This window comes from Plecotus auritus, assembly GCF_963455305.1.
Source record: "Plecotus auritus genome assembly, chromosome: 3".
Taxonomy (NCBI): domain Eukaryota; kingdom Metazoa; phylum Chordata; class Mammalia; order Chiroptera; family Vespertilionidae; genus Plecotus; species Plecotus auritus.
This window is the reverse complement of record NC_137772.1, coordinates 156,197,061-156,218,471: the sequence shown is the minus strand read 5'-3', so window position 1 is coordinate 156,218,471 and position 21,411 is coordinate 156,197,061. Positions and strand designations below refer to the sequence as shown.

The 21,411-nt window shown below is 38.8% G+C and overlaps 1 protein-coding gene and 1 pseudogene across 4 annotated transcripts in view; one reads left to right on the top strand and one right to left on the bottom strand.

Annotated features, from left to right (window-relative positions):
* Positions 1-21,411, top strand: part of TBC1D15 (TBC1 domain family member 15) — a 91,028-nt gene that overhangs the window by 45,710 nt on the left and 23,907 nt on the right. For 2 of the 3 annotated variants that reach the window (XM_080662705.1, XM_080662704.1), the window contains 6 exons: positions 5,711-5,921; positions 12,263-12,365; positions 14,055-14,252; positions 16,524-16,652; positions 17,173-17,276; positions 18,977-19,071. In XM_080662705.1, coding sequence (XP_080518831.1) covers positions 5,711-5,921; positions 12,263-12,365; positions 14,055-14,252; positions 16,524-16,652; positions 17,173-17,276; positions 18,977-19,071 — 840 coding nt within the window. Of the gene's footprint in view, positions 1-5,710; positions 5,922-12,262; positions 12,366-13,732; positions 13,784-14,054; positions 14,253-16,523; positions 16,653-17,172; positions 17,277-18,976; positions 19,072-21,411 lie in introns of all 3 variants that reach the window. The other variant, XM_080662703.1, reaches the window with a different exon arrangement.
* Positions 14,848-15,680, bottom strand: LOC308245122 (ethylmalonyl-CoA decarboxylase-like; annotated as a pseudogene). The gene has a single exon. The product of its transcript is annotated as an ethylmalonyl-CoA decarboxylase-like (transcript).

The following is a 21,411-nucleotide window of genomic DNA, read 5'->3' as shown; positions in this document are numbered from 1 at the left end:
GCAATTAAGAAATAAGTAGTAATTCACAAGATATTGACAATCAGTTTATGCATGTGTGTGCCTTTCCTATTTATTTATTTATTTATTTATTTACTTACTTACTTACTTACTTAATAACTTACTGGAATTCTCTTTCTATCGAAAGAGAACCAGAGCATTGGAAAGTGTTAAGGAAAGATAAAACCACAGGAGTTTAGTATATTTGGCATGTGGGGGATTTTTAGCTTCTCTAGATTAGATTTTTAGGATTGGTTATGTGAATTGCTATTTTTTGTTTGTTGTTGCCTAATACTGTTAAATCCTTGAAAATGAAAAAGTCAGGCTGCAGGAATGAGCAAAACTAGTTTTCAGAATTCCATAGAAGAAAGAAGCATTATGTGGATGAGAAAAGTATACTCTGACAATAAAGATCTTTTTATTTGTTTTTTTTAGAGAGAGAGGAAGGGGGGAGAGAGAGAAACATGATGTGAAAGAGAAACATCGATCAGTTGCCCCAACCTGGGATCGAACCCACAACCTAGGTATGTGCCAGGACTGGGAATTGAACCCACAACCTTTTGGTGTACAGGACGACGCTCCAAGCAATTGAGCCACTGACCAGGGCTAAAGATCTTTTTTAGAATAATGGTTTTCAACTTTGCACATTGAAATTATTTGGTAAGATTAGGCTTTTAAAAAAATACTAATGCTTGGCTTTTATTCAGCAAATTAAACAATACTCTGGAAATAGAGCCTGGACATCTGTACTTTTGAAAATCTCCTAGTGATATAAATGTGTGAAGTCGAGAACCTCTGTATAGCTTAGAAAAAACACAGATGTAAATACTGCTTACATGGCTTGGCCATGCATTGTGACTTACAAAAGTAAAGAGCATAACTTTATTTCGTAGTTATTAAAAGTTAAGATTTTCTTCTTTTTTCCCCAGTATTAAAAAAAAAATTGTGGTTGTGCATAGCAGTAAGAAAAACATTAAACAATATGGCCCAATATGCATACATATATGTAACTGAACAAGGAGTTATGAAGCACAGTGCACTCTGTCCCATCCTATCCTGTCCTAGACTATCTTATCTGATTATATTTTATCAAAACTCCTTCCTAAAGGAGACATTTTCTAGGCTTGATGTTTCAGAATTCAAATTTGTGCCATTATGAAACTATATATATACTATCAAATAAAAGAGTAATATGCAAATTAACCATCACTCTGCTACACCCACAAGCCACGCCCACAAGCCATGCCCACCAGCCAATCAGGAGCGAATATGCAAACAAACCCAACCAAGATGGCTACGGCCACAGAGAGCAGGAGGGAGGCTTGGGTTTCCCCGGCGATGGAGGAAGCCAAGCTTTCCGCCTGCCCTTGCCAGCTTAGGCCTCCACTCAAAGCTACAAAGTTTCAATGACAGAAGATACATAAACCCAAACAGAAATGGCGGCAGCCACGGAGCTGGAGAGAGCAGGAGGCTAGGGTTGCCCCCGGTGATGGAGGAAGCCAAGCTTTCCGCACACCCTGGCCGGCCCAGGCCTCCGCTTAAGGCTACAAAGTTTCAATTATAGAAGATACATAAATCCCCCCAAAAATGCTGCCGCCATGGAGCAAGCAGAAGGCTTGGCTCCACTCCAGGCTACGAAGTTTCAATTGTAGAAGATAAATAAACCCCAGATACCAGGGCCTCCGCTTGGGTTGCCAGGGGGGCGTGGCCAGCCTGCAAACCACCACAGGCCCCTTGCCCAGGCCGCCTCACGCCCTAAGGGAACCCCCACCCTGATCCGGGACACCCTTCAGGGCAAACCAGCTGGCCCCCACCCGTGCACCAGGCTCTATCCTATCTAATAAAAGAGTAATATGCAGATTGACCATCACTCTAACACACAAGATGGCTGCCCCCATGTGGTCAAAGATCCTGCCCCCCATGTGGACACAAGATGGCCACCACAAGATGGCCATCAGGGGAGGGCAGTTGGGAGGGACCAGGCCTGCAGGGGAGGGCAGTTAGGGGAAAACAGGCTGGCAGGGGAGCAGTTAGGCATCAATCAGGCTGGCAGGGGAGTGGTTAGGGGGTGATCAGACTGGCAGGCAGAAGCGGTTAGGGGCAATCAGGAAGGCAGGCAGGCAAGCAGTTGGGAGCCAGCAGTCCTGGATTGTGAGAGGGATGTCCGATTGCCTGTTTAGGCCCGATCCCAGTGGACATCGGGAAGGCAGTCGGACATCCCTTGAGGGGTCCCAGATTGGAGAGGGTGCAGGCTGGGCTTAGGGTCACCCCCACCCCGTGCACAAATTTCGTGCACCGGGCCTCTAGTATATACATATATATATTTTTAAGCCTCACCCAAGGATATTTTTTTCCATTGATCTTTTAGAGATAGTGAAAGAGAGGAAGGGAGGGGTGGGGGAGAGAAAGAGAGAGAGAGAGGGAGAGAGAGAGAGAAATATTGATATAAGAGACACATCAATTGGTTGTCTCCCGCATGTGTCCCGACTGGGGCTGGGTTTTGAACCTGCAACGCGGAGGTACATGCCTTGACCAGGAATTGAATCCAAGACCCTTCCATCTGAGGGCCGATGCTCTAACCACTGAGAAAACTGGCCAGGCCAGGGCCATATATATATATATATATATTTTTTTTTTTTTTTAATATATTTTACTGATTTTTTACAGAGAGGAAGGAAGAGTGATAGATAGTCAGAAACATCGATGAGAGAGAAACGTCGACCAGCTGCCTCCTGCACACCCCCCACTGGGGATGTGCCCGCAACCAAGTTACATGCCCCTGACCGGAATCGAACCCGGGACCCCCCAGTCCGCAGGCCGACGCTCTATCCACTGAGCCAAACCGGCCTTGGCCATTTTTATATTTTTAAAAAGAATTTTTTTTCAAATATTTTTACTCTTGTTGGTGATTTACAAAGGAAACTTGGGACAAACCTTTAAAAAATTGACTATCAAAGATTTATTTAACTTTAAATTTCTTTAGAGTTTCTACTGCTAAATATTTGCTTTTATGTACTAGATAAATGTTTTGAAAATATATATTCCCATAACAACAGACTGCCATGATGCTCTACAAACCCATCTAAAATGTCATTTCTTTGATGTTAATTCTATTTAAGACATGGATACTTACTGAGCTCTTTCGTTTTACTCTTCTGCATTATGGCCAGTTTTCTAATGTCAGTGTTTTGGTGATGTTTTTATACGTATTTGGTAACATAGTAAGTTCATCAGTACCAATTAGTTTTATTACCTTTCTGTAAGGAAAAAGAAGGAAATTTTGAGCTAACTCTTGGTTTCTGTTTCTTTGTAACCATCTGTTTCTCGTTAGTTATTGATGATAGATTAAATTGTTGACCTGTCCTAGTTATTCATTTATTCAACAGATCTTTGAGTACCTGTACGTGGTAGTCACTCTTCTAGGAGCTGGGGATATAGCTGTGACAAAATAAAGTTCCTGTTCTCATGAAGCTGTATTCTAGTAAAGGGACTTCTAGAATTGACTTGTGATATTTATCTCATCACTTGTCAGCGTTTTAACTGAGGAAATGTGTGAGGCATTTTCTGTTTTATTTAATACTAGAGGACTGGTGCACGAATTCATGCACTAGTGGGGTCCCTTGGCCTGGCCTGCGGGATTGGGCTGAAACTGGCTCTCTGACATCCCCTGAAAGGTTCCCGAGGTTGGCCAGCTGGGGAGGGACCGTGGGAGGGCTCCAGGGTGTGTCTGGCCCTTCTCGCTCAATCCCAGTTGGCCAGATCCCAGCAGCAAGCTAACCTACATTTTGGAGCATCTGCCCCCTGGTGGTCAGTGCACGTCATAGCGAGCGGTTGAGCGGCCTTAGCATATCATTAGCATATTATGCTTTGATAGGTTGAACAGACTGGACACTTAGCATATTAGGCTTTTATTATATAAGACTAGAGGCCCAGTGCACAAAATTCGTGCACTGGGGGAGGGGTGTCCCTCAGCCCAGCCTGCACCCTCTCCAATCTGGGACCCCTAACTTAAGAATTTTATTTAAATAATTGTTTATATCTAGTTTTCCATTGCTCTTTCGCTGTGAAAATATTTTTGTTCTTTGCAGATAATATAGTAATAGGTAGTCTTAAGTGTATATTCACACTTAAATGATTTATGAAGACATTGGAATTGTAGAATTCTCACTTTGATATTAGCTTGTAGTAATGTTATAAGCTCTATAATATAAATTCTAGTCAAACATGTTATATAGCAGCCAAGTGGGCACATGTCACTTAATTTAGTGCCAGTCTTAGATATGAGTTCAGCATTCGAACTGGTGTGTTACTTGAGCCTTTCTGGGCTTCCTTTGAAATGATACTTGCTAAAGTGCCCATGAAATAGGAATGGTGCCTGCATTCCTTGCAGGTAGCAATTTCTATAAGCTATAGATTTCTTTGTGTCAATGTAGGAGATCTCTTTGGAGTTGATGGAGCTATCATGTTCCTGACTGTATAAGAAGGGTGATACACATGCAGGTCAACAGCAATAGATCTACCCTTTGATCAAGTTCTATAAGCATATATCATCTATGCAGTTTATCCTTGTACAATTGATGGTGTGGGACGGAATTAATGAAGAGCTTGAATAACAGTATGACACTTCTTGGGAAAGAACATTAGGTACAATGTTTTTTAAAATTTTAGGAACATGACATGTTTATGTCTGAGTTAAAATAAAATGATTTGAAATTATAACTAGATTACAAATTAATTTTGTACATTAATGAGAAGAAACAACATTTTTCCTTGTTCTCCAAATTTTTATTTAAATGGATAATCTTTAAGTTGCTTGTTATCAATTATGATATTGTTCACAAACCTAGGATTTTAAAGCTTCTATAAACAGCCCACAAACTCAGAAAATGCTTTATTTTACATAACTATAGTTTGATTTGAAATATGAGGTCTTAATTTAGTATAAGATTGATTTAGCAGGAAGATTAAATGTATTCATTCTCTTGGAAGCATTCACAATTTAGTTATATTTTTACCCTTAATTCCCCACTGTTCTTTGGGTTTTTGCCTCCCCCCCCCCCCCAGTAATAGTTTGGCTATTCACCCCAATATTTTTTTTTATACTGGTATACTTATCTTCACTCAGTGTAGTCTAGTAAAAGTAATTGCAGTGGATGTGATGGAAATAAAGGTTTGTTTTTGTTTTAAATGATTGTCCAAGAGCATCATCATTCATATTGGGGTAGTGGAAAATATTAACATTTATTGAGCATTTGCTACATACTTCGCACTGTACCTAGTTAGTCGACAAGTATTATCTCTTTTAATTCTTAGAATAACATTGTGAGGTAAGTATAATTCTCTCCATTTTACAGATGATGAAATAGGCTCAGAAAGATTTTTATTTGCTCCAAATCATTCGTTTAGTAAGATTGTGGTTTTGTAATTTGAATCCAGCCAGTCTGCTTCCAGAGTCATGTTCATTTTGGGCAAAGCTTATATTTAAATGGGGATAACCTTTTTAATTTGTGTGCAATAGGATAATTATTTTAAAAATTATTTTTTAAAGAAAATATATGCTGCCATTTTTAATACAGGTGGGAGCCATAGTGATATGAATGGTATAGTCATTCCCTAGGGTCAACAAATTTCTGTTAGGCCATCATGAAGAGCACTGTCAGTACCTTTTAAAAAGGTGAACAAAAATATTTTGCCCCATTTTCTTGTTTTTAAGATACTCCAAGTCAAAGAAATGGGAAAAGCAAATGGTCATTCCTGTTCAGTTTGACAGACCTGAAATCAATCAAGCAAAACAAAGAGGGTATGGGCTGGTCGTATTTGGTATTCTGTCTAAAGGATGACGTCGTTCTCCCTGCTCTGCACTTTCATCAAGGTGATAGCAAACTACTGATTGACTCTCTTGAAAAATATGTGGTATTGTGTGAGTAAGTATCAATTATTTTCTACTTATTGAAATTGGATTGTTGTATTGGACTCAAGGCAAACTATTTTTACTTGTCAGTGGGTATTCGCAACCTATGTGTGTACCAGGGTACAAGCAGCTTTTTATTTTCCTGGGATATCAACTACTTTGAATAACGTTTTGCCATTTTAATAATTTGGATCTGCAACCTATTATCATGGCACTGTTTTAAAGAAAAGAGTGGTCTGGTATTTTTATACACATTTAAGTGAAGATGCATCAGTAGCTTATGGATTATATATTTACCAAATTTACCTTTTATTATGTAGTTTTTATTAGGTATGTAGAGTTTTATTTGTAATATTGGAAATTTAAGTTAGGCAAATCTAAGCCCTTTATAAAATTACTAGAGGCCCTGTTCAGGAAATTCGTGCAGTGGGGTGGGGGTTCCCCTCAGCCCGGCCTATGCCCTCTTACAGTCCGTCACCCCTCGGGGGATGTCTTCCTACTGGCTTAGGCTTGCTCCCTGCCGGCAGGCGGACATCTCCCAAGGGGTCCTTAGCGCTGCCACGGAGGTGGGAGAGGCTCCCGCCACCACTGCTGCACTTGCCAGCTATGAGCCTGGCTTCTGGCTGAGCGGCGCTCTTCCAGTGGGAGCACACTGACCACGGGGGGAAGCTCCTGTGTTGAGTAGGATAAGGCCGAAACCGGCTTTCCAACATCCCCTGAGGGGTCCCGGATTGTGAGAGGGCGCAGGCCAGGCCGAGGGACCCCACTGGTGCATGATTGGGGTTGCGGAGGGATGTGAAAGGTTGGCCAGCCGGGGAGGGACCATGGGAGGGTTCTAAGGCGTGTCCGGTCTGTCTCGCTCAGTCTCAATCGGCTGAACCCCAGCAGCAAGGTAACCTACTGGTTGGAGCGTCTGCCCTCTGGTGGTCAGTGCATATCATTAGCATATTATGCTTTGATTGGTTCACTGGATGACTGGACTCTTAGCAGCATATTAGGCTTTTATTATATAGGATTATAATCATTTTTCAAAAATCTTATATCTTACATTTATTCACCTATGTACCTTTGTACACACATATTCCTTCTTACTGTCACTCTCATCAAATATATTTTGGGTATCAGTTATGTTCTGAGCACTGTGCTAGTTGCTTGATATTTAGTAGAGAATAAAACAGGCACATTTCTTGATATCTGAGAGTTACAGCAGCCGTGGGCAAACTACGGCCCGTGGGCCGGATCCGGCCTGTTCGGCTGTTCTATCCGGCCCGCAGAGCCGAAAGAGCGGAGGGTTCTCTTGCTCTCCCCTCCGCTCCTTTACTTTGAATTTATATTAGTTCACACAAACACTCCATCCCATGCTTTTGTTCCGGCCCTCCGGTCCAGTTTAAGAACCCATTGTGGCCCTCGAGTCAAAAAGTTTGCCCACCCCTGGTTTACGGTCTTGTGAAGGATGACGACCAAAAGTGGCAATGAAATCAAGAACTAAAATGAAGGATGTATGTACAAGGTGTTTTGGGAGCTCCCAGGAAGAAAGGAAGGGTACCTCATTCAGATTGCAGGTTGGGTAGGGCTCAGGAATACTTTCTGAGGAAGCGACATCTATATTGAGACCCGACGAGTGACCATTAGGGAAGGACATATTTAAAAAGAGAGATGTTTTAGATAGAGAAAGGATGTAAAACATGATGTAATCACAGAACAGAAGTAATTCAATATCACAGGTCTGCATAGTGGGAAAATGGAGGTTACTAAATATAAAGATGAGGCCAAAGAGCTGGGTAAAGGCCAAAGCATGAAAGATCTTGTAAATCATGTTAGCAAGTTGTTCTAGTTATCTAGATGAAATTATAGAGGCATGAAATGGGAGAGTGACAGGGAAGATACAAGTATTAGAGTTTGTGATTGATTGGATATGTGGAGGTGAGAAAGGAGAAGTTGCGATTTTCAGCTTGGGGAACTGTAGGGATGATTGTTAACTTTATGAATAATGTCCTCACTTTATAATAGAAAATAGAAAAATGTCCTTATTTTATCATGTCTAAATTTAGTTTATATAAAGCTAAGAGTGATCCAATTGTTGGAAGATACTGACTATGTATTTTCTGGAATGAAATTTTCTCCCCTACCATGTTGATCATTCCTGGCTGGCATTAGATATGCTGATCAGTACCAGTAACCATAAGGAAGTCAGGCCTGGTTGGTAGTATTTGGGTCTGGATATTCAAGTGAAAGGCTGTGACTAGGCTACCATATAGGAGATTAAGATTTCAGGTGAGGCATTGTCATGATTGGGGCAGAAGGTTTGGCCATCTGAATAGCACGTGTTAAAGACTTGGGTTTTACTTTTGAGCAAGCAAGCTCATTAATCAGTGTTGTGATGTAACACTCACAAAATAGCTTCATTCGATCTGGGACTTGATTAAAGCATAGTACCAAGGATGAAGTGGTAGAACCTCTCTACTGGTGAGTTCATACTTTGGAGAACTGGGCTTAATTTTAAATGTGTTAGACTATTCTACATGGAAAAGATGACGTGTAATAAAAGAGATAAAAATGGTATCATGAAAAACATTAACTTGAAGAAGAGGAATTTTGGTGTAACATTAAATAAAATCCAGACTTCTTACTATGGTCAACGAGGACCTGCCCTCTCTTAGTTCTGTTTATCTCTTAAACCTTATCTCACACTATTCTCTTCTGTAGTCTAGCCACATGATTTTCTTTCAGGTCACAAAACACCCTAAATGCTTTCTTGTCTTAGGATCTCCTTATGGATCCTATTTCTTTTGTGTGGGATATATTTTTTCCTTTCCGATACTCAAGATATTAGTTTAATGGCACTTCCTCAGAAGAGCTTCTCTGGATGCCCCTGTCTCCCATATAATGTAGGTTCCCACGACATTCCTTTTCACTGTCTCATTCTCTTGTTTGCTTCCTTCATGGCCCTTAACAGAATAAAATCATTTTGTCTATTTTTTAATGTTCTGCTCTAGAATGTAAGGTCTTATAGACAGGCAGGGATTGCTTCTATCTTGTTTGTATTGTCTCCTGAGTTCCTAGCTACAGTGCATAGCATGTATTTGCACAATCAATCTTAGTTGAATGAATAAATGGTATGATACTTTTAATTCTATAAGTAATATTGAAAGGGATGTTAAAGAAATAAATTGTACATTTGTTTTGTATGACTCCAAAGAGAAAATAGAAGGAAACAGATTTTAGCTTAAGATGTAGAGTGTTTTCTATCCTGGTTGGGAAACGGATGTTCTCAGCAATCTGTCTATAATAATAAAAGCGTAATATGCCAATTAGACTGGACAGTTGAACGACCCTCTGGATGTCATTCCGGACAAAACAGCGAGGGCTGAGGCAGAGGCGGTTAGGGGTGATGAGGCAGGCAGGTGAGTGGTTAGGGGTGATGAGGCAGGCGGGCAAGCAGTTAGGGGCGATTAGGCAGGCAGGTGAGTGGTTAGGGCTGATCAGGCAGGCAGGCAGGTGAGCAGTTATGAGCCAGCGGTCCTGGATTGCGAGAGGGTGCAGGCTTGGCTGAGGGACTGCCCTACCCCCCCACCCCTCCATGCATGAATTTCGTGCACCGGGCCTCTAGTCACATTATAAGGGCATGTGTAGCTTGAATGTGTGTTGGTGATATTTTAATGAGGGCTGTAAGTGAACTGTTGTTTCCTTTTCTGCATTTGTAAATTACTGAGTAGTAAATATAAGAATCAGACCGTTGCTGATAAAAATATCACCATTATCGGTGAAGCTTAGATATGCAGCATCGTAATAATCCACCTCAAATTAGTTTTGAAGGCACCCAGTTTTTGTCATTTTTAGATAACTGCAGGTCTCCCTCAAGAGGGACAGATCACTTATGATGTGAGTGAGAGCAGACTAGAAACTGCTTTCTCTGTTGGCAGGCTGATCCAGGAACAGGAGAGAGCCGGGATGGGATTATGCCAAACATGAACCTTGTTCTTTCCTGATTTCAGCAATCAGTTGTGTCCCTGTGAAGGAGAATTTCTTTAGAACAAGTTCATATTTCCATTTGGAAACATGAAACCATGAAACCAAGGGAACGGTGTTCTTTCTCCCTCTATTTTTTTATTCAATGACTTTTTTTTTTTTTTTGAGGAACTGGGTCAAGTGCTGGAAAGAGCAATAATCAAAAAAGATATGACCCCTGCCTTCATGGAGTTTGTACTATTGTGGAAATGTAGCAATATTCTGGAATGCCAATACTCTGTAATTGCCTAACAATATACTACTTGTCTTTTGGCTGATGTACTTTAAAAATGTTTTGATTTTTTTTAGGGGCAACTAAGTCTTAAATTTCTTATCTCTCTCCTCCTAGAGCTCTCCCCAGCCCCTCATCACAGAACATTGGCTATAAAAAATGAAATCATTCCTTTTTACAAAGTATCTGTGGTTGCTTGTTCATTGGGCAATCATTTCTTCTTCCCATCTACAGTTTACTGACTACAGTTTTAGATCTATAGCCATAATGATCTGAGTCCAGATAGTTGATGGTTGTATATTTGTTCCTCTTCTACATGCATAACCAGAGTTTTGACTTTAATGACCAATTTTTATTTGGATTTTAAAGAAGTAATTTGACTTAACTATTGTTAGAAACAAAATAATAACCACTGCACCAGCAGCACTGTGGTAGGAAAAAGTATGTTTCTATGTTAGTTTCTTGTTCTGGTGCTACATTTAAAAGTTGACCTATTTGAAAATACTATGCGAGAACCTGTACTGTAGGTCTTCATATTAAACATGACCCCAAAAAGTGCTCAGAAAGATGGTGTTTAATGAAAATTGAACATTAAAAAAAATTTTTTTTCTACTGCAAATGACTCAACTTCAGCTACTTTTAAAAAGCCAAAGGGCTTATTAAGCTCCTATTGTCTCTGAAGATTGAGTGCTGTTTCTGAATATGTAAGAAAAAGATCCTGTTTTGGATTTCATATTCCCCTTAGCATTGCTGTTGCATTCTGTTATGTTAGAATTGAGAAGAGATAACTGTTATTAAAGTTCTTATCTCAAACATTTATAATAAACTATAAATAGATAGTAGCAAAATAACACATTTAATTTTTATTTTAAACACAAAAGTTGTGGATTCATTACATTTGACTTACTGAGTTACCAAACTTATTTGAATAGAAAAAAAAGTGGATAATTCATCTGATTACCTGAAATTAGATGTCTGCTTGGAATATATATATATATATATATATATTTTAAAAATATATTTTATTGATTTTTTTACAGAGAGGAAGAGAGAGGGACAGAGAGCTAGAAACATCGATGAGAGAGAGACATCGATCAGCTGCCTCCTGCACGCCCCGCACTGGGGATGTGCCCGCAACCCAGGTACATGCCCTTGACCGGAACCGAACCTGGGACCCTTCAGTCCGCAGGCCTACGCTCTATCCACTGAGCCAAACTGGTCAGGGCTGCTTGGAATATATTTTATTTGTTCTGTAGCTCTGCAGAAATACAAAGAAAAACTTGTGTCCTGAGCTTAATAAGCAAGAACTAAAAAATATTATTACCTGAACTGTACATTATATAATCTTGTTAAATATGTTTGTGTGTGTTAGTAATTACGGTTAGCATGATTAATGATCTTTAACAGATAATCTTACCATTTATATTTTTTAATAGGTTTTACTGATTTCAGAGAGAGAAAGGAATAGGGAGAGAGAGATAGAAACATCAGTGATGGGAATCATTGATTGGCTGCCTCCTGCATGCCCCTTACTGGGGATTGAGCCTGCAACTCAGGCATGTGCCCTGACTGGGAATTGAACCTTGACCTCCTGGTTCATTGGTCGATGCTCAACTACTTAGCCACACCAGCCGGGCTGTATCTTATATTTTTAACATCTTATATGCAATAATACCAAGCTGTGGAATGAAATTTGAAACCATTTCAAAATGGGACATTTTCCTAGAGTGTATAATAGTATATATACTGATGAATCCTAGAGTGTGTTTTGTCTTACTTTAGTTTTGATGATATAAAGGAAGCTATATTTTTAAGGTTTTCTGCTATAATTCTAAACAAGAATTTGGGTTCATTACAATGTAGTCCTCTTGGTTTTACTTAGAAGAAAAATATACTTCAACCCTTTCATGTTTGCTAATTTGATATTTCATGTAGTTTTGGAACTCAAGGTAGTTCTAAGTACTTGTTAATATTATATTAATGGGAAACAATTCTAAAACTAGACATTTAAGTTTTTCATTGTTGTTAAGGAAAAGTAACTGCACTAGAGTTATTCAGGTAATAATTGATGCATTGTGCTAGCATTTTCAACACATCCCTTCTTTTTATTACAGAGCTCCACAGGATAAAAGAATACTTCTTGTGAATTGTCCGAATAAGAGTCTTTCACAGTCTTTTGAAAATCTTCTTGATGAACCAACATATGGTTTAATACAAGTATGTTTCTTAAATCTGTCTGTATTATTAATCTGTTAATCTATCTCCATTATTTTATATACCTCCACCTCTCAACTTTCTTAGTTACACAGAATGAGGCAAATGTCTCTTTGTAAACTTTATAAAACTGTTCGCTGTAATTTTATAGAAATAATAGTATGTTTTATATTGTTAGAAGCTTCTTTGGTTCTTAGTTACTCTCAAAGCATTTTCCCCCTTTATCATAATACTGAAACAGCTTTCATTGATTAGGTGAAATATCATTGTGTAAGCTATTTTGAATTCATTAATGACAAACTTAGGCAAAGATCTAGTTTGAATTTTTATTTTCTATTTAAGTAGGTTCTTATTCCTCTTAAAATATTTGAGTATAATCTTGAATTTGGCTAAAAATGTGCACTTGACACAACAAAGTTAGTTTATTTTTCACTCAGATTTGTATGTAAACTAATGAGATGGTTGATTGTTCATTCATTTACTCACTCAACAAATGTTTGTGTTTACTCTGTTCCGAATATTCTCTTGGTTCTTTTTTTTTTTAAATTTAATTTTTTATTAATTTTAGAGAGAGAGGAAAGGGGAGAGAGAGAGAGAGAGAGAGAGCATGCAACATCAATTTGTTGTTACATTTATTTATGCATTTATCGTTTGATTTTTGTATGTGCCCTGGCCAGGGATCAAATCTATAACCTTGGTGTGTAGGGAAGACGCTCTAACCAACTGAGCTATCGGGCCAGGGCTCTTCTTGGTTCTGAAGTTAAACAAAGTAAGTAAGGAAGACAAGAGAGCTAACCACTGATTAAAATAAAAAGTGAGGGCCCTGGCCGGGTGGCTTAGTTGATTGGAGCGTCGTCCCGTACACCAAAAGGTTGCAAGTTCGATTTTCAGGGCATATACCTAGGTCGTGGGTTCAATCTCTGGTTGGGGTGGGTACGGGGAGTCAACCAACCAATGTTTCTGACATCAGTGTTTCTCTTTTTCTCTCCCCTATCCTCTCTAAAAATCAATTAAAACATATCCTCAGGTGAGGATTAAAAAAAAAAAAAGTGAGGGAATGGATTTTCTTATTGTGATTAAATAATGAATAAAGATTGACTTTAAAGAAGTAACAATTTTTGCTAACTATGAATAATCAGGCATTTTGGGATTTAGAAGTAACCCTTGCAGTGGAAAAACCTTTTGCTGTTTTCAGGCACAGCACTGCCTAGAACGAATTGTTTTTCTTGGCATGATTTACTAACCATGTAATTAGATTAAAATATCAGCTAATATTTAAGTATTGTGAGCTTTTAAACTTAGCTACCAAATATTTTGTGTTAGGCTAGTGTGGTACTGCACGCTTCAAGAAATAATGTTCTTTTGTGAAGGCAGGACTGCTAGACAGAAGAAAGCTGTTGTGGGCCACTCACCAATGGAAAGTAAGCACACTGCATATGTTTCTGATGTGCAGATTGAATGAAGCCTGCAAATCATTGTTTACCTGTAATTCAATCAGTAGCATTAATTTCCCATTTAATATATTGCTTTAACCAAATGAAAAGATTGGCTTAGAAAATTAAATTTTTTCTCCTCAGAAAAAAATATTTTAAGATAATCTTAGACCACTCTGTTTTAGTGCCGATTTCCCATCATGAGATATTTTTATTTTTCATTTGAATTAATGCTAATATTTTTCTTTCTGCTACATAGAAAATTAAAAAGGATCCTTATACAGCAACTATGGTAGGATTTTCCAAAGTCACAAACTACATTTTTGATAGTTTGAGAGGCAGCGATCCCTCTACACATCAGCGACCACCTTCAGAAATGGCGGATTTTCTTAGTGATGCTATTCCAGGTTTAAAGATAAATCAACAAGAAGAACCGGGATTTGAAGTCATCACAAGAGTGAGTGGAGATTTATATTAATATAGCTCTTATATTTTAACAGGAGGAATGTTTTTAAACATGTATGAATGCTATATAAATAGAAACTCAATTTCAGTTATATCTGCCTCTTTCTCATAATCCTTTCTTGTAACTTTCTGCTAACATATTTAACAACTAACACTTGTCTTGCCACCAAATTGTTGTTCTTCATCGATTACTACATATTCTTTCTGTTCATTAATGTTGGATCTCTTTTCTTTGGTTACCTTTTCTTTACTGTTATAATTGTGTTATTAGTTATTGTTGTTAATCTCTTAACTGCACCTAATTTACAAATTAAACTTTATCATTGGTATGTAAGTAAAGGAAGAAACAGTGTATATGGGTTCAGTACTATCCACGATTTCAGGCATCTACTGGGATCATGGAAACTGTCCCCTACAGAAAAGGGAGGGAATATTATATACTGAAAACTATACCAGTGATTTTAGGTATTCAAAATATTTTTAAAAACAAACCCAAATACAGGTACTAGCAGTACCCTGCAAAGTAATTCTGACATTCATATTTAATATCATTTAACTTTTCTACATATGAGTCATTGGAATTGTAACTATTTACAAAATTTTCCTTTTCTAGCAATAGCCTCTAAATTTATGGGTCCACCCCAGAGTGTCCCTAAAAGATCTCTTTCGGTCTGTAATGCCTCTTGGAAATAAAACTTCTTTGCCTGAAGAAGCATATTTTTTTCAAAGTTCTAATGACTTCTGGTGGCCCTTTCATAAACTGCTTTAGCCACTTGTGCCCCTTTTGTATATTCAATTTCATCTGAAGATTGCAAGACCTCTTTGACCATTCCTAAGTTGAAAGCTTGTTTTAAATCCAGTTTGAGGGCCCCACTTAACACTTCAAGAGCTTGTCTACTGTGGATAATTTCAGCCAACCGGGCAGCTTTGCCTCAGCTTAGTATTATATCCATCTTCTTGTGAACAAATATGATCTAACTCTTTCTAGTCATTAATCTGAAATTACATGCTGTAATAAATTCTGCTCCTCCAACCAATGCCCAACCTTGATACAGTGGGACACTTTTTAAAGGAAGTTTCTTAAAGCTTAGTAAGGTGTTTTCCATGATTATACATAAGGCCACTCCATCCTCTGGGGTTCCTAGTACTTTCATTGCTTTCAGATCAGATCCTGAGGAGAAAGTTAACACCCAAGAAGTCATTCCTTGTACTTGGATTGTTCATAGTGAGAAAAGCCAATGCCATTGTCTTCCTTCCAAAGGTCACTGGATCCCCCAGGAAACTGTGGAAGTTTTCTTTTTATTTCTGCCACATGGAAGCCACAAGATGTATTATAAAGTGACAACCCCATTTGATGTAGCAATTTTGTCCTTGGAGACATAGATGATGTCTTCAAAAGACTTCTTGCCATTTCCTGTTTGGACTCTCTTCCTCTTTGCAAGCTGCTTTCTCTTACTGGAATGATCTGATTGCCTTTTAATAATAATGAACAGGTTGTTTGTTTCATTGAGTGCATAGCAGTGAATAAATAGTGACCCTAGAGTATTGCTTCTAGTTCTGTTCCAGAGGCACCAGTCAGGACACTACTACTTTAAGGTTTTTATTCTCATGGGAATCTTTTCTTTTTAAAATATTATGGACTTTGGCCCTGAATTATGGCCAATCTTTACATATCTGCTCAACAACACTTTTGAATTTGTTACAGTGCTAAGCTGTACATAGTTAGAACATTATAAATATCTAAATTGTGGTACTTAATTAAAGGGCTTATATTGTAAATGGCATTTTTAAATTACCAACCATCCGTTAATTGAATTAAAAACTGTAGAAAATACCAAGTGGAGCTAATGAATCAGTTCTGAGAGCTACAAATTTTAGTTTGAAAGAAAAACTAATTTTAGAATATGATTAATGGAATAATACTGTGTTGTTTTTTTTTTTAATAATATAGCATACCATTTAGTGTGAAGGATCTCTTATAGGAATTTACATGTTAACTGTTCTGCACTTATGTAATTGAAACCAAAAATAACCAATGTTTTTCCATCCTGAATTTATAACCCAATTATTTGTATATTTAGTAGGAGGAAAAATGTATGGAATGTTAACTATTTAGTTCATAAACTAAATGTTGGAAAACAAGGGAAGATATTAAAAATGTTAGAACATTTCTGAGTAATCATATTTTAGTTTTAAGTTTCTATATAACATAATTTCATTTCACTGGTTAAAGGTATACTTTTTATTGGTTATCTTATTTTAGATTGATTTGGGAGAACCACCTGTTGTTCAAAGGAGAGAGCCAGTGTCACTGGAAGAATGGACTAAGAACATTGATTCTGAAGGAAGAATTTTAAATGTAGATAATATGAAGCAGATGATATTTCGAGGGGTAAATACTTTAATATGGATTGTATTTTAAACTGCTGCTGTTCAAAATTTTCTTCTTTTTTGGGGGGAGGGTGAATTCCTTTTTGAGGAATGATGCTTTAAAATTGCTGCAGGACAGAGTTAGATGCTTGTGATGTCCCTGATGTCAGGTGGGATACCAGTAAGCCTAGGGAAAGATATTTTTGCTTACTTAAGATGTTATGGGTTATGTGAAGAAGACATGTATATGCCCCAGTGGTAGTTGCGTTATCCAGTAATGATTTGGTTTTGAAAGACTAATCAGCCCCACTGTCTGCTATGCAGTCTGTTGTATATACTCTGCATTATTTAAACTTCCTGGCAGCTGTTTATATCTTGAGAATCCAGAAGTCAAAAACAAGATAGTATTTACTGAATTGAGCTGTTTTTATGTATAAAACTCTCTCAAATATTAGTCTTTCTGTTTGTTTAAATCTAAGTTTTGTGAACTAAAGTACTGCATTCTTTTTTACGAATGTGTTTAATATGCATGTTTTCTTCAGGGACTCAGTCATGCATTGAGAAAGCAAGTATGGAAATTTCTTCTGGGTTACTTTCCTTGGGACAGTACCAAGGAGGAAAGAACTCAGTTACAAAAACAAAAAACGTAAGTAATTGTCTTTTGTATGTTCACCAAAGAAATTCAAGTAACTCACCTATAGAAATTAATACAGGGTATTTATTTATTTATGTATGTATGTATGTATGTATGTATGTATGTATTTATTTATTTATTTATTATTTTAAAATACTTTTATTGATTGCAGAGAGGAAGGGAGAAGGGAGAGAGAGAGATAGAAACATCAATTATGAGGATCATTGATCAGCTGCCTCCTGCATGCCCCCTATTGGGGATCCAGCCTGCGACTTGGACATGTGCCTGACCAATCCGTGACTTCCTGGTTCATAGTTTGATGCTCAACCACTGAGCCACTCTGGCTGGGCAGAAAAAGGGTTTTTAGATAACTATTTAGAATATGTAGACTAGGATATGAGAAAGTAATTTTATTTTTATCTTTTAATTTAAAGATTATGCCCACCAGTGCAGGAGCATGAGGGAGTCCACAGATTGTGTTTGGAGGTATCTTTGAGCTCACTGAGTAGACACCATGAACAAAATTTACTCTCTTGAGTAAAAAAAACACAGAACTTACGGATAAGAAATTATCATTGAAATTAAATGAAGGCAGATATATCCAAGGAATATTGTAGGGATTTGATACTTTTATGAATCTTGTGATAGATGAATGTGTGGAGATGGCAACTGGTGGGCAACAGAACAATATTGGAACATGGTAATAGCGAGGAAATAGTATCATCATGTTAAAAGCCTTGGAGAGTATAAAGTGGCTGTGTTCACCAGAGAAATCAATTGCTTCTACATGTCCCCTCTCCACAGCACCTGTTTTACTATAATAGAAAAATTGGGTTGTATGCATTTTCATAGTGAATTTTTATTAAATAAACTTTGTGATAGTAAAAAAATACATTATGAATGCCATAGTTATTTCAAACCAGAAACATTTATTAGACGGACCTCGTTGTAGTTATGTACAAATATTTTGAATACTTGAAAAAAAAAACTAATTAGATTTAGATTTTAAAATATTTCATTTATCTTGATTTATTTTTGTAATTTATTATGAGATTATAAAATAGCTCATAAAAAGTGTATTTGCTATTTAGGTTAATTACCTTTAATTTTTCTGTGCTCTTGTAACATAAATTGATCTTTCATTTTTTTTGGAAGAGTTTCTATTTTTAAATCTCTTAGATTTGAAAAGAAACAGAACAACTTTCCAGGTGCACTCTTGTTATCAGTTCATTAGTTTAGCCCCTAATTTAAAGCTCACTCCTAATCATTATGTGCATATTCAAACTCTCAAACAATTCTTTTCTTTTCAACTTTTTAGCCAGTTTTCCTAAGACATTTTTACATTAACAAGTTCATGCAGTAAACTTGTCACATTTTAAAAAGTTTGTAGATTTGTATTTGTAATTACTCAGACACTTCCATGGTTAAATATTTAATGACTGGAATAATTTTAGGTATGATATTAAGGATTAAGGTAAATGTTTCCTTACAGTCATACCTAAATTATTCTAGTAGTTGAAGCAAAATTTATGACATGTATAAGGTTGTTTTATTTTTCCTTTGTTTTCATAACTAAACATTTCAGTATCATTTATAAACTTGCATTTCACTAGCATTATAAATGCTTTGATAAACTGTAGAAAAGCTCAATTAAAATTTTTAAATAAAATGTTCAAAGTAAGCTGTTTTTGGTGTAAAATTGTTTTTTATAGTGATGAATACTTCAGGATGAAACTACAGTGGAAATCTGTCAGCGAGGAACAAGAGAAGAGAAATTCGAGGTTAAGAGATTATAGAAGTCTTATTGGTAATTTTTTCTCAATTTTGAAAGTGCACGAGAAAGGTTTACATTAATATCTTGATTAGATTTAAGAAATGAATATTACGTTATAGAATTGGGACTGAAAAGAGAAATCAGAATTCAAGAGTACTTTAGAATGTGTGTTTACTATTTTTCTTAAAAAATATATTTTACTGATTTCAGAGAGGAAGAGAGAGGGAGAGAGCTATAGAAACATCAATGATGAGAGAGAATCATTGATCAGCTGCCTCATGCACACCCCCCACTGGGGATTGAGTTGGCAGACCAGGAATCAAACCACAACCTCCTGGTTCATAGATCGTCGCTCAGCTACTGAGCCAAGCCAGCCTGGCAGTGTTTACTATTGGTTTTTCCTCTTCAAATAACTATATGAAGTCAGTATATTTATAAATACTGGTATATTACACATTTTAATTTCAAAATGTGAAATAGTAAAAACAGTACTTAACTTTACTTGTTGAATTAATCGCATTAAAATTATTGTCTTATTTTAAAAACAGTTTATTATGAAAATTAGAAACTATAGATGAGCAAAGAAAAAATTAAAATTAGTTTGTTTCTGTCATCCAGAGAAAACTGTGTTTAAATAGGCTTTGGTTTATATCCCTCCAGATCTCCTCTAAATCTATATATATAAAAAGCCAGCGACCGTGGTCGCTATGACGCCCACTGTGGCCAGCGAACCAGCCGATCAGGGGGTGGGGCCAGTTGGCCAACCTTGCAGCCCCTCCCCCCTGCCAGCCTGCCCCTGATCAGACTCTTCCACCCAGATCAAGAGCTGTCCGCCCTTTCCCCCGGCCAGCTGTGCCCCTGATCAGCCTGCCCCACCATGATAGGCCCGCAGCCCCTCCCCTGAGTCTGGCCCACCCCTTATTGCACCCCCCACCCCAATAGGGGGTGGGGCTGGCCAGCCAATCTCCCACAGCCCCTCCTTCTGGCTGGCCATGCCCCCAATGGGTCCCCACTACCGTGATCGGCCTGCAGCCCCTCCTCCATGCCAGCTCTGCCCAATTGGTCCCCTCTACCCCAATATGGGGCGGGGCTGGCCCGCCAACCTTCTGCAGCCCCTCCCGTGCCTGGTCCCACCCCAGATCAGCCCCCCACCCCATCAGGGGCAGGGCCGGCCAGCCAACCACCCATGGCCCCACCCCCAGGCCGCTGGCCCCCAATTGGCACCCTTCACCCCATTTGGGAGTAGGGCCGGCTGGCCCACAGCCCCTCCTCCCTATTGCCAGCCCCACCCCTAATCACCCCTCCAACCCCAATTAGGTGTGGGCCTGCTGGCCAATCACGCACGGCCCCTTTCCCCAGCTGGCCCTGCCCTGATCGGGCCCGATGGGGCTGGCCAGCCCGCCAACCTCTGCCATCTCCTCCTTCCAACAGGCCCAGCTTCAGTCCACCCCAATTGGGGCCGGGCCGGCTGGAACCTACCTGTACACGAATTCGTGCACTGGGCCTCTAGTATGAATATATTTCATTTTTTAATTCATTAAATGACTCCAGATAGATAGCAAATTTTGGTCAATTTTTGCAAATTGAATAACAACCTAAAAAAGAGATGAACGATAGAATTTTGCATTAAGAGAATTAGACTTATTTCCAAACTAGAGGCCTGGTGCATGAAATTCATGCACGGGGGGGGGGGGTCCCCTCAGCCCAGCTGCACCCTCTCCAATCTGGGACCCCTCAGGGTCATCCCTTTCATAATCCTGGACCGCTGGCTCCTAATCGCTTGCCTGGTTGCCCCTAACTACCCCCCCCCCCCCCGCCGGCCTGATCGCCCCTCACTGCCTCTGCATGCCAGCCTGGTTGCCCCCCAACTGCCCCCCCTGCCAGCCTGGTCGCCCCTCACGCAACCTGCTGTTCAGTTGTTTGGTAGTCCCTCACTAACCCCCCTGCCAGTCTCCTCTCCCCACGCAGCCTGCCTATTCAGTTGTTCAGTTGTCCCTCACTAACCTCCCTGCCAGCCTGGTCATAGGAGCCATCTTGTGAGGGTTAATTTGCATATTATATACCTCTTTATTATATAGGATAGTGAATACTGGGTTGTGCGACTCTTACTAGTATGATAAAGGCCAGGTTGGAAAAGTTATTGAAGGAATGCGTAGCTGTAGCTGTAGCTGCACAAGAATTTTTTTGAAAATCACAATATTTTAAACATTCCTATATTCATTCAATATTTACTTAGTGCCTATTATGTAGTAGACTTAGGGGCCCGGTGCACGAAATTCGTGCACTGGGGAGGGGTCCCTCAGCCCAGCCTGCCCCCTCTCACATACTGGGATCCCTCAGGGGATGTCCTACTGATGGCTTAGGCCCGCTCCC